The sequence below is a fragment of the Theropithecus gelada genome, chromosome 2 (assembly GCF_003255815.1).
Source record: "Theropithecus gelada isolate Dixy chromosome 2, Tgel_1.0, whole genome shotgun sequence".
NCBI classification, from domain to species: domain Eukaryota; kingdom Metazoa; phylum Chordata; class Mammalia; order Primates; family Cercopithecidae; genus Theropithecus; species Theropithecus gelada.
The window spans coordinates 94,647,418-94,665,112 of NC_037669.1; the positions used below are offsets into that span (position 1 = coordinate 94,647,418).

At 45.2% G+C, this 17,695-nt stretch overlaps 1 protein-coding gene across 1 annotated transcript in view; it reads right to left on the reverse strand.

Annotated features, from left to right (window-relative positions):
- LIMD1 (LIM domains containing 1) overlaps window positions 1-17,695 on the reverse strand; it is a 93,031-nt gene that overhangs the window by 12,682 nt on the left and 62,654 nt on the right. Inside the window, exons 3-4 of the mRNA XM_025377596.1 lie at window positions 3,183-3,250; window positions 533-595 (exon numbers count right to left, since the gene is read on the reverse strand). Coding sequence (XP_025233381.1) covers window positions 533-595; window positions 3,183-3,250 — 131 coding nt within the window. The remainder of the gene's footprint in view (window positions 1-532; window positions 596-3,182; window positions 3,251-17,695) is intronic.

Consider the following 17,695-nt stretch of genomic DNA (forward strand, 5'->3'; position numbering starts at 1 on the left):
TTTTTTGAGACGGAGTCTCGCTCTGTCGCCCAGGCTGGAGTGCAGTGGCGGGATCTCAGCTCACTGCAAGCTCCGCCTCCCGGGTTCACGCCATTCTCCTGCCTCAGCCTCCAGAGTAGCTGGGACTACAGGCGCCCGCCACCTCGCCCGGCTAGTTTTTTGTATTTTTTAGTAGAGACGGGGTTTCACCGGGTTAGCCAGGATGGTCTCGATCTCCTGACCTTGTGATCCGCCCTTCTCGGCCTCCCAAAGTGCTGGGATTACAGGCTTGAGCCACCGCGCCCGGCCAATTTTTGTATTTTTAGTAGAGACGAGGTTTCACCATATTGGCCAGGCTGGTCTCAAACTCCTGACCTCGTGATCCGCCCGCCTCAGTCTCCCAAAGTGCTGGGATTAAGGCATGAGCCACTGCGTCCAGCCGTAACCACAAATCGAGATAAGAAACACTGTCCTCAGTTATTAATATCTTTTTTCTCTAAACGCCTCCTCCTCCACCTGAGATGCTGTTCTCTTCTTTGGCTGACCTACTCACCATGTCCATGATCAGATGTCCACAAAGAAAACACCTGTCAGCCGACTGCTGGAAACCAGAGTACTGCAGAAGAAAAAGAAAAGAAAGTTAAACCCAGACTGGGAAGACGAATCAGCCACCTCCCTACCAGCCAAGAGGATTATAAGGAATTTCTCAGAAAGATGTGTCACTCTGTGCAGAATTCTGTCATTCCCCAAGTACAACACAGCTGTGGGCTGAGTCACAGAATATTCTCTGCCACAAAAGCCATCACAAATACTAGTACCACTCACTCTAACAATGACTGTGTCTGGGCACCCACAGCATGCCAGGCTCTATGTAAGGGACTGTATATAGAGATGCTTTAATCCCATCTCAGTAGTTCTCAAAGAGCAGTTCCCTGGCATCACTTGAAAGCTTGTAAACAATGCAAATCCTTGGGCTCCACTCCAGACCTATTGATTTGGAAACTCGGGGGGTGGGTTCTGGCAATCTGTGTTTTCACAAGACTTTCAGGGGATTCTGATGCATTCTCAAACCACCACTCTAATGCTTACGACAATTCTGCAAGGTCTACATTATTACCCAGAATCCTCAAATAGCAGCAGAGGGCAGCTCAGAGAGGTTAAGTGACCTTTTCAAGGTCACACAGCCAACAAACGGTAAGGACAGGAATCAAATTCAACTCCGGTTCTGGTTAATACCTTTTATAGTTAGCTTCAAAGAAACTTGATAATTACCTACTTTACCTTACCTTATCTTACCTAAACACATACACACACAGAGTCTTGAAAGACATGAGGTACTCTCTTCAAAAAACATACTAGATGCTACACACTAGACTAGAAGTTTGGGTATAACAAACACAACTTAACTGGGGGAAACCTAATGAAAGGAAGGTGGGAAAAACGAAAAAGGGAAACTTTCTGCAACTCTACACCATGTGGTGGAGGTTTCTGTCGTCTGGCACCTACGCCCCATTCTGGGGGTAACAGTTCTTTATTTTCATTTGGGATCCAGCCCCCGGCCCCACACCACGTGGGTCCCATCACCATGTGGGCTGGCTCCATGCCAGGGCCCAGGCAGGGCATTGACAGACCTGGTCCATCAGAGCCTTGCATTCCTCCAGTACTGATAGTTTTTCCAAGGGTGGGCATGTGGCCCAGTAAGAGCCAATGAGACTCCATGAGATGTCTGTTGAGGATTCCAAAGGAGGGACTGGCACTCTTGCCCATCGGATATGAAACTGAGAGAACGTAAACTCTGGGGTCCTGCCAATATCTGGCCATCACACAGGACCTGAGACTGAAGCTACCACTGAGACACAGGACCAAAGACTGTGGAGAAAATGACTCCTGAGGCACTGCTGGAATAATTTCCTTTTTACTTAAGCCCGTTTGGGTTTGCTTGTCTGTTTCTGGCCAACAGGAGTCATAATGAATCAACTTTTCAGTGAAAACCAAATAGAGCTTTTCTCCAAGGGAAGGCAGGGAGAAGTTGGCCCTGAGCCCATCTCTGCATCTCACATTCCTCATCCCTGAGATGACAGGGTCATTTCAACCACTATCTATCAAGCACCCACTCTGCATGGCATTGTGTTAGAATCTGCAGGTGTGAAGGTGAAGACACATGTTCTTTTCGCCCTGGGAGCTTTCAGTCAATGGAGGAGAGACTCATAAACAGACATACTGCTCAGGGCTAACAGCCCACAGCCCTGCCAGGGCAGGTCCCGGGCGTGGTGGTAGCACAGAGGAGCTCCTCCATTGTGGGAGCAGGAGGGACAGGAAGGCTGTTGGGGGGCTCTGGGAAAATAAAGGGGCAAGACATTGCAAGCAGGGGAAATGGCCCAAGCAAAGGCATGAAGGCATGAGGTTGCACAGGTGTGGGAAGCTGGGGAGTCCAGACCTCGGAGAGCTTCTGAGCGTGCTTTGTACCCTACACATGCTGGGACCAAGCAGGCCAGGTTTATGCCCTATAAGGCCTCTTGATGCGGGGGTGTGGATGCCGTTAAGCTAGGCTGGCTGAGCCATGCCGGAGGTGTGAACGGAGGCAGAACTGTGGAAGACATGGCAGCATAGAGTTCAACGCCTGGCTGCATTCAAGGAGGTGGGGTTGAGGACAAACCTAGGAGGCAATTCTCACAGATCAGGACCCAAGGCAAGGGTCTTGGTTCACACAAGTATGGTGAGCTGCTGGTATGTGAGAGGCTGGGACACAGCCCAGGGCACATGTCCAGGGGCCAGTGGGATGCCAGCCGCTGGCCTCAGAGGTGCGGCAGGGCTAGAGCTCAGGTCTGGGAGTCACTGGCACATGGATGAACTTTCAGTCCATGGGAGAAGCTAGATTCCCAGAGAGAGTGGGATGAGAAAAAGAGAGCTCAGGTCCCAGTCCAGAGGTCTAAGAGGAGGAGTCCAGGATGGTAGAAGAGGCAGAACTGCAGAAAGCAGCAAGAGGATAGGTCAAGTGACCCCACAGTTTCTTCAAAGTACAAGGCTGTGTGGTTTGCCATTGGCCTCGGGAACACGGCCACCCCCATGCATCTACAGAAGGAAAGGCAGGGCCCCTCTCTCCAGCAGTGCAGCTTCCCTGTGCGCTGGCCCAGGTCCCACCACGCCCCTGCCCTCTGACTCTGGCCAGGACATGCGAGGAGAGGCTGCGGTGACACACTCACCAGGAAGTCTTCTTCACAAAACACTTTGCCGTTGACAAAATAAAAGGCTTTTCCTCTCAGCTTCCGGCCTAAGGAAAAACACACAAAGACAGGGCAAAAAAGAAAAATTTTAATATGCAGTGGAAAAAGCGAAAAGTGAAAAGCAAAATCTTTAGGCAGAAATACACACATAAAAACCGCCAACTGTCAATGACACTTTCCAGTGCCTAAAAGATGCCGTGGCCCTTGGCGAGAGGCAGGCAGGCTGAGGCCGGGAGGAAGGGTGCCCTGGCAGGTGCTATTTGGCAAAAAGACTCAAGGGCTGACTTGGAAGTCATCCTACGCTCACCTTCCAACACCTCCTCTCTGCTTGGAAAGACACCAGCAAAGCATTTGGTGGCGGGACAGCAGAGGCAACACAAGAGGGCATCTGGGCAAGTCTCTCATGAAGATGCAGTTTCCCACAGGCATTTAGGATAGTCACCTTGGACGTATGCTCCAGGACCACTGTGACCGCCTATCAGGAGAGTCCTATACATTGGTTAACTATTATTTTCCTACCTTTTTCTCGCCTAAACTGTAGAAAACACACATTGTTGGGAGGATATTTTTGTTTTCTCTTGACCTAAAACGAGTAAGCAGGAGTGGGAGAAGTTCAAAGCACCCTGATTCCCTGCAGGGAACTCTTGCTTCCATAAGGCTAACACAGGCAAACACCCTTTATCAGTCCCTCTCATCTCTTATGGAAAACACAATGGGGCTGTGAGCTCAAGGTCGGCAGAGGCATCATTAGGGTGTCCCGGGATCCCCTACTTGGCAGTATTCACAGATCTGAGGGCATTTCCAGTGCCAGGCTCAACACATACTCAACAGGCAATGTGGGGGCTTCAGAAACTGAATGAACTCTCCGCAAAAAGTTAAACAAGCCCTTTGGGGCCAGGGTTCACAACATGAAAGTAAAATCACCAATGTCACAAACAGTGCCCGAGATACAGAGAAACCCACCAGACAAACGCTGGCTGCCCTCGCCTGGTGACGCCCACAAGAGGCAAAGCAGTGCAGAGCAGATAGCGACAAGACTGTCAAAGAACACTCCTCAGACCTCAGAGAGGACCCTGAAAGCATCAATGCAGCGGAAAAGGCATAAAAAAGGAAGTAACTTTAACTACAAATGCAAAAACCTCCAGATGGATGAAAGCCCTAAGTATAAAAAACAGAAACTAGTGTAAGAAACTACAGGCTGGAATCCTAGCACTTTGGGAGGCCGAGGTGGGTAGATCACAAGGTCAGGAGATGGAGACCATCCTGACCAACATGATGAAACTCCAACTCTACTAAAAATACAAAAATTAGCTGGGTGTGGTGGTGCATCCCTATAATCCCAGCCACTTGGGAGGCTGAGGCAGGAGAATCGCTTGAAGCCGGGAGATGGAGTTTGCAGTGAGCTGAGATCGTGCCACTGCACTACAACCTGGCAACAGAGCAAGACTCCGTCTCAAAAAATAAATAAATAAATAAATAAAAGAAAAGAAAAAGAAAAAAAGAAACTGCAAGCTTTTTAATTTTCTATTTTGTGATATTTTATTTATTTTTATTATAAGAAAAGAAAGTCTGACTTTGGCATGGAGAAGGATTTTGTAGATAAGACATAAAAAGCACATTGCATGAAGGTTGACTGAACAATAGACATCAAAAATGTAAACTTCTATATAAGAAAAAAGAGCATAAGCAAGGTTTAAAAGATGAAAATGCTGCAAATCCAGCCTGCTCCCCAGCAGGGAGGCAGAGGCAAGGGTCCCAGGACAGGGCTTGAGGCCGCATGGAGAGCAGTGGAGACGGAGGAGGCAGAAGTGCTCAGCTGTCCTGGCTGCAGGTGAGACATGGAGGCGGGAACGGAGGTGCTGAAGAGCCAAGAGACTAAGGCTAGGAAAGAAATGAGGACTCTTGGCTGACCACCCACTTTCATGCCTCTGTGCTTTGCTTAACTGGATGGCCCTTTCCTTCAGACCTGGCCAGACCCTTCTGATATAGTTTACATATTTGTCCCCACCCAAATCCCATGTTGAAATGTAATCTCCAATGCTGGAGGTAGGGCCTGGTGGGAGGTGATTGGATCATGGAGTGGTTTCTCATGGTTTAGCACCATCTCCCTTGGTGCTGTTGTGGTGATAGGGAGTTCTCGTGAAATCTGGTCGTTTAAAAGTGTACAGCACCTCCCACTCTCCCTCTCTTCCTCCTGTTCCAGCTACATGAGGTGCTTGCTCCCCCTTTGCCTTCTGCTGTGACTGTAAGTTTCCTGAGGCCTCCCCAGAAGCCAAGCAGATGCCAGCATATGCTTCCTATATAGCCTGCAGAACCACGAGCCTCTTTTCTTTATAAATTACCTAGTCTCAGGCATTTCTTTGTAGCAATGCAAGAATGGACTAATACATCTTCTTTGCTGTGGTGGTCATTGCTACCAGATCTAGTGTTGTCTGAATGTTTCCCCAGCCCTCCTGTTGGTTCCTGTAGGACTTTTTAATACTTTGAGTATATGCTACATTCCTTGAGGATATAGCTAAGTCAGCGTCATACTTGGAGGGGAGGGCTTGGCAATACTCTAACAGAGTGCAGTACATGTTGAGTTAAAGAAAAAAGGAAGAGTAAGCCATGGATCAGAAGATGGCCAAAGCACATATAAAATCGTATTAGTAACTGGGCAGGCACAGTGTTTCATGCCTATAATCCCAGCATTTTGGGAGGCTGACACGGTAGGATCACTTGAGATCAGGAGTTTGGGACGAGCCTGGCCAACATGGTGAAACCTCATCTCTACAAAAAATACAAAAATTGGCCCCACGCAGTGGCTCAAGCCTGTAATCCCAGCACTTTGGGAGGCTGAGGCGGGTGGATCACCTGAGGTCAGGAGTTCAAGATCAGCCTGGCCAATATGGTGAAACCCCACCTCTACTAAAAATACAAAAAAGTTAGCTGGGCATGGTGGCATGCACCTGTAACCCCAGCTACTCGGGAGGCTGAGGCAGGAGAATTGCTTGCACCTAGGAGGTGGAGGTTGTAGTGAGCCGAGATCGTGCCACTGCACTCCAGCCTGGGTGACAGAGGGAGACTCTGTCTCAAAAAAAAAAAAAAAAAAAAATTAGTCGGGCATGGTGCCACGCACCTGTAGTCCTAGCTACTTGGGAGTCTGAGGCAGGAGAATCATTTGAACCCAGGAGGTGGAGATTGCAGTGAGTCAAGACTGGGCAACAGGGCAAGATTCTGTCTCAAAAATAAATAAATAAAATAAATTAAAATGGTATTAGTACCTAAGACACAAAGAACACCAATGAATCAATAAGAAAAAGATAAATAACCCAATGGGGGAAATGAGCAAAGGGCAGGAAGAGAAAGTGCATAGAATAGAAAACCTGTTATACCTTAGGCAACAACCAGGATTATTAATCATAACCCCAATATCTATAATAAAAAGATGCTCTACCCTATCAACAATCAGGATAATGCAAACTAAAACCACAATGAGATTCTATCTCACTTTCACAGACCGGCAAAAATTACTAAATCTAACAGCATGTCTTGGAAGGTGTGGGACAAAAGGAGCCCTTTCACACCGGTGGGAGTGTCATCCACTGGGATAACTACTTGGGAACAATTTGTCAAGGGCCAATAGATCTGAAAACCCACATAATCCACAACGCACTTCTAAGGTTGCTCCTTGAGAAGATTAACCAAATATGCATGAGGACAGACATGTATGGATGTTCACGGCAATGTTGTTATGGAAAAACTACAGGCATCTTCAGTGTTCACTAGATATGAGAATTGATAAATAGACAAAGAAACTAGAGCTATATTTACTAGATGTGATACCAGACAGTAGTCAAAATGAAAGGACTAGATCTATGCATATCATTATTAATTGAACTGAACACCAGTGCAAATAAGGCAAAATGCCTGAACATACACCAGTGATCGTATATGTGTAAGTTTGAGTGTGCACACACATACACAAACTAGTACTGTTTTTTTGTTTTGTTTTGCTTTGTTTTGTTTTGAGATGGAGTGTCGTTCTGTCGCCCAGGCTGGAGTGCAGTGGCACAATCTCAGTTCACTGCAACCTCTGCCTCCCAGGATCAAGTGATTCTCCTGCCTCAGCCTCCTGAGCAACTGGGATTACAGGCACTCACCACCACACCCGGCTAATTTTTGTATTTTTAGTAGAGACGGGGTTTTGCCGCCTCTAAAGAAATGGTGGCCAGGCTGGTCTCAAACTCCTGACCTCAAGTGATCCACCCACTTCAGCCTCCCAAAGTGCTGGGATTACAGGTGTGAGCCACCATGCCCGGCCACAAACTAGTACTATACGTTTTTTATTGATAGTAGTATATATGGTAACAGTAGGAAAATTTCAATTCATAATAGCAGCTGCCCTAGGGAAAGAAGGGAGAGGATGGGAAAAGGAATCAAGATGATTCCAATTTTTATATAACATTTTATTTCCTTTATAAAAATACAGAACCAAAGCTACAATGTAAAAATGACTGTGCATTCTGGATGATAGGTAAATAAGGATTATTTCCTATAGTACTTTCCAGTAGGTTTTAAAATACACACACAATTTTTATATAATATTTAATTTCCTTTATAAAAAATACCAAACCGAAACTACAATGTAAAAATGTCTGTGCATTATGGGTGATAGATAAATAAGGATTATTTCCTATAGTTCCTTCCAGTAGGTTTTACACACACACACACACACACACATTTTCGTGAAACACCATAAACCAAAAGGCAATAACAAACTAGAGCAAACATCTATACTGTATGACAGAAAAGGATTTAACTCTAACATGACAATAACTCAGGTAACATTCCCATATAAAAAATGGGTAAAGAATAGGCAGACAAACCACAAAAGAAGTATAAATGATCAATAACTATAAAATAAAATCTTTAGCTTTCCTCATGATTTAAAAAATATTGCTGCCGGTCACAGTGGCTCACATCTGTAATTCCAACACTTTGGGAGGCCAAGGTGGGAGGATCATTTGAACCCAGGAGCTCAAGACCAGCCTAGGCAACACAGCAAGATCTCATCTCTATGAATAATAATAATAATTAAAAAAAATTAGCTAGGTGTAGTGGGGCATGCCTGTAGTCCTAGCTACTTAGGAGGCTGAGCTAGGAGGATCACTTGTGCCTAGAGATTGAGGCTGCAGTGAGCTGAGATCACACCTGTGCACTACAGCCTGAGTGAAAGAGTGAGACTCTGTCCCTCCAAAAACAAACAAACAAAAACAAAAAACCCTATGCTTTACCTATGGGACTAGCAAAGCTTAGAAAGAATGATAACCCCAGTGTTAGTAACGACATAGACAAACAGATACTTGTTCACACTCTGCAAGGGATAGCAGAAGCTGAAACAAGCTCTTAGGAGAGAAATTTGGTATTAAAAGTCAGTGGAATTTAGAAAGTTCAGATATTTTCTCCCCAAAAATTCTATTTCAGGAATTTATCCTAGGGAAATCATCATCTCAGTTTTATTTATAATAGGTTGCTAAAAATGAGCATCAAATGTCCAACTCCTATTAAATGATGACCCATCCACATGTTGGAATATTATGCAGTCATAAAAAGATTGTTTTCCAAAAAAAGATTTATTGACAGGGAAAAATACTTAAAATATTTTAAAGGAAGTATACAAGTGTGTGGGTTACAGTTATGAACACATTTACACATATGATGGCAGAATTATGTGTACACTCATACACATAAGATGTACACCAAATTTTAAGTCATTATCTTTGAGTGTAAGAAATAGGTGATTTTCAATTACTGTTTTTTCCTGCAATAATTATGCATTATTTTTATAACCTGAAACGCAGTTTAACGGAGTAGGGGAATGTGGGTGGGGCTGCGTGGAAGGGGCAATAGGACTTACACAGAAGGCCGCAACTCTTTAGGTCTCCAAAGCTGCTCGCCTGTCCTCCCCTCAAAGTTACTGTTGCCCTCTCTTCTAGAAGGTCCCCACCCTTGAACATTCACAGTATTTTCTGACTCTCTAAACTGGGGTACCGAGAATGTCTACCTACAGCTGGATGATCTCAGGGTTCATCAGCAGAACCTCCTTGACAGCCATGGACATTAATTTGTTATTTTACTTAAACTTTCCTCTCTATAAAGGGACTCCAGAGAACTCGAAGTTTTAGAAAAGAAAATGAGAACTAACTAGAGTATCTTTCCTATGTTTTTCCCACATCGGACACCTACCCAGGTGACAGCTGATCTGCTGCCCTCAGTCCCTCCCCAAGAACAAGGTGACGAGGACACAAACAGCCCACCTGGATGGGTGCAGTGACTCACGCCTGTGATCCCAGCACTCTGGGAGGCTGAGGCAGGTGGACCCCTTGAGGTCATGAGTTCGAGACCAGCCTGGCCAACATGGCAAAACCCCATCTCCACTAAGAATACAAAAATTAGCTTGGTATGGTGGCATGTGCCTATAATCCTAGCTACTTGGGAGGCTGAGGTAGGAGAATCGCTTCAACCTGGAAGGCAGAGGCTGCAGTGAGCTAAGATCGTGCCATTGCACTCCAGCCTGTATGACAGAATGAGACTTCGTCGGGGGGCGGGGGGAGGCGGGGAAAGACAGCCCACCTAAGAGGAGCTGCTCAACCAGAAAGCAAAACTATTCACACACTGTCTGATCACAAACAAAGTCCAAATCTTTATTTGTGGAGCTCCCCAGTTTCACCGCTTCCTTCTTGGAACTCCGGCAGGGTAAACTCATTTCTGATGAGAGGAAAAGAGGTGGGGCTGCAGTTGCAGACAGGGTCCCTAGAGGGAGCGAGGAGGCCGCCAGGAAAACAGAAGGAAGCCTCCAGGAAAACGGCAGGAAACGGAAGGAGGCCGCCAGGAAACGGAAGGAGGTAGGAAACGGAAGGAGGCCGCCAGGAAACGGAAGGAGGCCGCCAGGAAAACGCCAGGAAATCAGAAGCCCAAGCGCAGGACTTCAGAGCTTGGGCTTCTGATCCAGTGTATGGAGAACACAGCAAACAGCACTCTGGTTCCAGGAATGGGGTTAGCAAGTTCTAAGGAATCTGAGCTGGAAATCAATGTTTTGTGTAATAGGGCGAAGATCACCTCTATTCCAAAAATCACAGAGGAAGATCACTGAACATGCAGAAGCACTGAACCTTCTAGTGTTAAGAAACAAATTAAACAGGAGCCTTTTCACCCATGAGATCAACAAAGATTTTTTAAGAGTTTGTGATTGTTGTCACTGCATATTTTCATAAGCTACTGCTGAGAGTGTAAGATGATAAACTCTCCCTGGAAGGGAAACTTTAAAATGTTTATCTCTGACTCAGTGAGGTTATCTGAGACAGTTTTGGGAAAGAATTTTAAAAAGTGAATAAATATTTACTTAGATCCAAATTGGCAGCCCTAGAGGAACGGTTACATAAACCAGAGTACATATACATGATGAAATGTTACATAGCTATTTAAAATGTCATTTAAATCGTGTTGTAGTGATGTTGGAAAATGCTTATACTACAGAAGGATAGCATATATATGTTTGGGGTTTTTTTGAGATGCAGCCTGACTCTGTCACCCAGGCTGGAGTGCAGGGGGGCAATCTGCAGCCTCAGCCTCCCAGGCTCAAGGAATCCTCCCACCTCAGCCTCCTGAGTAGATAGGACTACAGGTGTGCACCACCACAACTGCCTAATTTTTGCATTTTTTGTAGAGACAGGGTTTCTCCATGTTGTCTAAGGCTGGTCAACAACTCCTGGGCCCAAGTGATCAGTCCATCTCGGCCCTCCAAAGTTCTGGGATTACAGGTGTGAACTACTGCACCCATACTGAAAATATATTAATAAGTGAAAAAAGCAAACTTGACAAGTGTATTTACAGTACAATTCCATTTCAGTAATTTGCAGATACCATTGATATGCAAAAGGGAAAAAAAACCAAACAGTGGTTAACACTGGTAGAAGTATAACAGTGAAACATCACTTTCTACTCCATATACTTTAATATTTTAAATTTTCTTTCTACTATTAGGTACAGTGACAGATGGTATTAGAGAGAAATTTCACTTTACTTCATACATTTCTAGATTAATTTTTTCTAGAAATATGTATAATATGAAAAAGAATACTTTTAATTTTAAAAGAAAACCCTTACGTTATAATGTGAAAAGTAAAAAAGCAAGATTTAAAAATTGTGTATCTCAACTATATAAAGAAGAAATTCAAAGAAAAAAGACTGGAAAGGAAATCTGCCCATGAGTGGCAGCGCCTCTGAGTGGACATATTTAGAATCTGCATGGTAAGGCTGGGCACGGTGGCTCACGCCTGTAATCCCAGCACTTTGGGAGGCCAAGGCGGGCGGATCACCTGAGATCGGGAGTTCAAGACCAGCCTGACCAACGTGGTGAAACCTCGTCTCTACTAAAAATACAAAATCAGCCAGGCATGGTGGGGCATGCCTGTAGTCCCAGCTACTCAGGAGGCTGAGGCAGGAGAATCACTTGAACCCAAGAGGTGGAGGCTGCGGTGAGCTGAGATCAAGCCATTGCACCCCAGCCTGGGCAACATGAGCAAAACTCAGTCTCCCAAAAAAAAAAAAAAAAAAAAAAAAAGAATCTGCATGGTGGAGGGGATGGTTTATTTCCTAGTTGTTTGCTTCTATATACTTCACTACACTTTCCCAAACATTTACCAATGAGCAGGTGTTGCTCTGATTATCGTTTAAAAAACTGCCCAGCTGGCTAGATAAGTCCTCTTGCTGCCAGCTCCCACAGCTGCAAATTCCCATGTCCAGACATAGGAGGCCAGTACAGGGGCCTGGGGGACTACGTCGGATTTTCCTTTATTCCAAATTTTTAAAAACTGAGACTCCCCCACTGACCTAAGAGGGTGGGGCTTAGTTTGCTCTGCAAAGTCACACTTCATTTTTCACTTCAGTTTTGAAAGACCAACTGAATTTAGAAACTGGACAGTGCATCAAAATATATTTGTTTGTATTCTGAGTGGGAGAAAAGCCTAACATCTACTGAATGTCTTCTGTGGTCTAAGTACTATGTTTAGGGCTTACACATATATTTTTAAATGCCTGAAAACTTTGACGCATAGGTTATTGCATCACCGCACCTTCTGGCCCTGTACTGCCACATGCCTTTTACGGAAGAAACTCACGAAGTCATTTCCTACTCAAAGCCATCACCTACTCCAGCGAGCATGGGAAGGGTTCAGTAAAGAGTGAGGCAGAAATCAAACACATCACATGTCAATGTCAAGGAGCAGCACAAGGATACAGGAATTGATTATTTTGGGGAATCACTTGAAATCACACCCAAAGATTACGCCTAACTTTCTGGAGTAAAAATATGATACTTATGAGTTACACATTATCATTTTCATTTCATAAGTGAGGAAACTGAGGCTTACCCAGGTAGCTGTGCTTGTTCCACTGCACCATGAGGCCATCTAGCAGTATTTAATGCTTGTTGGATGCACACCTATACGCAGAATCCAGTTTCTCTCTTCTGCCACGAAACAGGACAGGACTTTCTTTCTTTTTTTTTTTTTTTTTTGAGAGAGGGTCTTGTTCTGTTGCCCAGGCTGGAGTGCAGCGGTGCAATCATAGCTCACTGAAGCCTCGAACTCCTGGCCTCAGCAATCCTCCCATCTTGGCCTCCCAAAGCGTTGAGATTACAGGTGTGAGTTACCACATCTGGCCAGAAAAGGGAGTTTTCATTCAAGCACTTTCTAGGTACTGGGCCCTTTGCTTGCCTCATGTCTCACTTAAGTGTCATCAACAATTCTGTAAAAACTCCTTGTGATGACAGGCATTTGGATGTAACTTGACAGGTAACCTTCCACTTGGAGACAGGCTAAAGTTTGTATCTTTGGAGAAAGGGGGTTGCTGAGAGGAGGCTGAGGCCAGGTAGGAAAAGCAAGCAACCTGGTGCTGAGAAGCAGGGAGGCAGAAAAGGTATTCTCCAGGCTGAATCACCCTAGATCTGGCCAATGGAACAGATGCCAACTGACCTGAAAATTCCTGGAATCACTGCCACTGTCCTGGAAGTTCCAATCAAGAGCAGGATCCAGAATCCTCCTTATTGATATTTAAGCTAGAGCACCCAACCGCCACTAGGTGGTGCTAAACCACAGCCAGGACAAGGACAGACTGAAGCAGCACAACTTTCCCCAAGCGGGCCAGCCCTGGAGGCCTGCTTGAGTCATTTCATTAATCTTGCAATAATGTGCCCTGATGTTTGGGCAGCTGAAACTCACTTGTTGGCCGGGCGTGGTAACTCAAGCCTGTAATCTCAGCACTTTGGGAGGCTGAGGTGGGCGGATCACGAGGTCAGGAGGCCGAGACTGTCCTGGCCAACATGGTGAAACCCCGTCTCTACTAAAAATACAAAAATTAGCTGGGTGTGGTGGTGCGCGCCTCTAATCCCAGCTACTCGGGAAGCTGAGGCAGGAGAATCACTTGAACCCGGGAGGCAGGGGTTGCAGTGAGCCGAGACTGCACCACTGCACTCCAGCCTGGCAACAGAGCGAGACTCCGTCTCAAAAAAAAAAAAAAAAAAAGAAAGAAAAAAAGAAAAGAGAAAAAAGAAATTCACTTATTGCATTATGGTCAAGTTACTGATGCTTTTTTTTAATGATGGAGAAACAAAAGCTAAAGAGGTTAAATTTGCCTATGTAGCTAAAAATTAAATAGAAGAGTTGAGATTTGAACCCAAGTCTCTCTCGTGCAAGTCAACACTCTTTCCACCACTCTATACTGTCTCACTTGTTGTCTATTCCAAAAGGAATATCTCTCAGACTAAGGGGAATGTCTTAGTCGTTTTAGGCTGTTAGAACAAAATACCATAAACTGAGTAGCTTAAACAATAGACATTTATTTCTCCCAGCTCTGGAGGTTGGAAGTCCAACATCAGGGTGCTAGTAGGGTCAGGTTCTTAGTGAGGATCCAGTTCCTGATTTACAGATGGCTGTCTTCTTGCTATGTTCTCACATGGCGGAAAGGGAACTAACTAAATCTCTGAGCTCTTCTCATAAGGACACTAATCCCATTCATGAAGTCTCCACCCTCATGACTTAATCACCACCCAAAGACTCCACCTCCAAATACCGTAATGTTGGGATTAGAGTTTCAACATCGGGATTTGCGGAGGGGCAGTATAAACGCTCAGTCCTTCCAGGGAAGAAAACGGATTTCCTGGCATTCCCAATTAAACGTCCCTCTGCTCCCTTAAAGAGGCAAATTTCACTGTCCTCACTGACTTGCTATGGCGGCTCATACGTAGAGATGTAACACCAGGGAGCCGCTGTGGCTATGGCGGAGCTAATAAGGACAGAGGACAAAATGGAATAGCCAAGGGATAAACACCAAAAACTGAGGTGATTCTCAAATCTTTAGCATGCTTCAGAACCACCAGGTGGGTTAGTTAAAACACAGATTGCTGAGTTAGTAAGTGTGGGAAGGGGCCCGAGACTCTGCATTTCTAGTTAACTTCCCTAGTGATGCTGATGGTGCCAGTCCAGGGACCACACGTTGAGAACCACCGAGTCAGGCTATGCCTCAGGCGTGTCTCTGAACTGGCACTTCCATTTGATGCTGTTCATCTTGGTCAAAAATGTGAAGACCTAAACCATCCCTGGATAATCAGCATCAAACATAACGGGAGTGTCAGTGCTACATCTTTACAATTCTAGTTTCAGAATCGTCCTGCTTCCAGCAGGGGAATTCCCTCCACTAGGAAATAGCTGATGATAGTCACACTAAATATATAATCAATAGACTATTTTTACAGTTTTAGAATACAGTAGTCAGAAGTGCTCTTTATTTTATTTACATCAGCCATGTATAAAATATTGACTAATAGGCTGGGCATGGTGGCTCATGCCTATAATCCCAGCACTTTGGGAGGCTGAGGCAGGCGGGTCGCTTGAGGTCAGGAGTTCGACACCAGCTTGGCCAACATGGTGAAACCCTGTCTCTACTAAAAATACAAAAATTAGCCAGGTGTGGTGGCATGAGCCTGTAATCCCAGCTACTCAGGAGGCTGAGGCAGGTGAATCGCTTGAACCCGGGTGGCAGAGGTTGCAGTGAGCTGAGATCGCACCATTGCACTCAAGCCTGGGTGACAGAGTGACAACTTGTCTCAAAAAAAAAAAAAAAAGACTGATCAATGTGCAGATTCACAGAGAATCCACTCCAAAAAGACACTTTCCACAGATGTAGTGAATTATTATTATTATTTTTGAGACAGGGTCTTATTCTGTCACCCAGGCTGGAGTGCAGTGGTGCAATCTCCTTCTGGGCTAGAGCAGTCCTCCCACCTTAGCCTCAAGTAGCTGGGAACACATGCGGATGCCACCATGCCTGGCTAATTTTTTGTGTGTATTTTTAGTAGAGACGGGGTTTCACCATGTTGCCCAAGCTGGTCTCGAACTCAGGGGCTCAGGCTATCCACCTGCCTCGGCCTCCCACAGTGCTGGGATTACAGGCGTGAGCCACCATGCAGGTTGTGAACGAGTATTTTATATTTGCCTTCAGGCCATCTTCAGTTGAAAAGAGAAAAAGGCATCTGATAAAGCTGGTGTAGTTTAACAAAGAAAACAAGAGTTGGGGACATCATAAAAAGAGGTCAGCCATTTAATCTGACAAAACTAAAACTTGCAATAATACTCACCATTCTTCCTTCCTATAAAACGGAAATGAGCTATAACCTATTCTAGAAACATAATTGGTCCTTGGCGGTAAGACTCCACCACAAATTTCAGTTCTAAAATATCTCCCTGAGAAGTAAAAACGCAAGGGTTTCCCAACAATGAGAAGAGTTCCGGAGAAAAGAAAGCAAACATTAGCAGTCACTTGGATTGTTTTGGTCGTACTGTCCCAGTTAGTGACTTCTACCTGTACTGTCCATGGTGGCTACCAGCCACATATGGTCATTTATATGTAAATTTAAATCAATTAAGATAACATTACAAATTTAGCACCAGGGCTTGAACAAGTATATCTTGAGTACTTAATGGCCACTTGTGACTAGGGTAGCTTTAGAATATCTGCATCATCACACAAAATTCTACCCAATCTACTTCTTCAAACAGCTTTTCTAGAATAGGTTTTTTGGTTGTTTTTTTTTTGAGACAGGGTCTTGCTGTGTAGCTCAGACTGGAGTGCAGTGGTGCAATCTTGGCTCCAGCAAACTCTGCCTTCTGGACTCAAGCCATCTTCCTGCCTCATCCTCCTGAGTAGCTGGGACTACAGGCATGCATCATCACACTCAGGTAATTTTTGTATTTTTAGTACAGATGGGATTTCACCACTTTGGCCAGGTTGGTCTCAAATTCCTGACCTCAGGTGATCCGGCTGCCTCAGCCTCCCAAAGTGCTAGGATTACAGGCATAGGCCGCCACACCCAGTCCCAGAATAGGTTAACTCTTAAAAGACACTGCTAAAAACAAATCAGTTTGGTTTGGCTCAAGTGAAGGAAAGATCCAGCCTTGATTGTGCAGGCTTGCCCAGTCTCAGTAAGCCAAGGAGCACAGCAGAAAGGGGCAAGCACTTTCTGCTGTGGAAAAGTAGTCAGGCTTGGGGTCCAACCTTGCCTTTGCCCCTTCCCTGAAACGAGACCCTGGCTGCCACTGAAACCCTTCAGGTTCCCTGGTGAGGATAAAAGTGGGATCACAGTGGGGAACACAGCCCAGTGCACCTCATACCAGGTATCTGGTGTGACTGTTGCCAGCATCCCTACCTGACCTTCCGTTTCCTCAAATGACACCCACCAGAGCTAAAAATCACAACCACCACCCTCTCCCCCTCCTCATCCAAATCCCCTACATCACTCCTTCCTTCTCAGTTTATCTGTGGCAAAGGGCTAGGTATGGGAGGCTTTTGTTTTTAATTTCCATCTGTCACACTTATTATCTTGTAAAATACAATAATATAGAAAAATGAAACATAAAATCCAAGCCCCAAATGTAGTTATTATCCAATTCAACTGACACAAAGCCACTCTGTCAAACTCTTAGGAAGGTCTCTAAACGTTCTCGTCTCTTTCTCGGCCTTTGCCGGTGCTGGCCAAGGACCATGATCTGAGCAGTGCTGCCTCATGCTCCAATTCTCTTCTCACGTGCCACTCCAAAGTCTTTCTTTGTCTTATAGTTAGTTTTCTATTCCCCCTATTCCAGGCTATTACCATCTGGATCAGAGATGAGAATACTGCACAGAGAGACAACCCAGAGATGTGCAGAGGATCTCCTTTAAGTATTCAGCAGAGCACCGATCAGCTCTTGCCTGTGAGGAAACTAACCAGAGTCAGAGGACAAACATCTGCAGGATTAGCAAGAACAGTGCCTGGCACCCACAAAAGCTGGAAACAGTGCCTATTCCCAACAGCCCTGAAAATGAGGAATAATAGAGCCCTAGACTGAGCTCTGCTCTGAATTCATCTAATAAATCACAAAAGCAAGACTGGAAAGGATCACTGTTCCTAAATAATT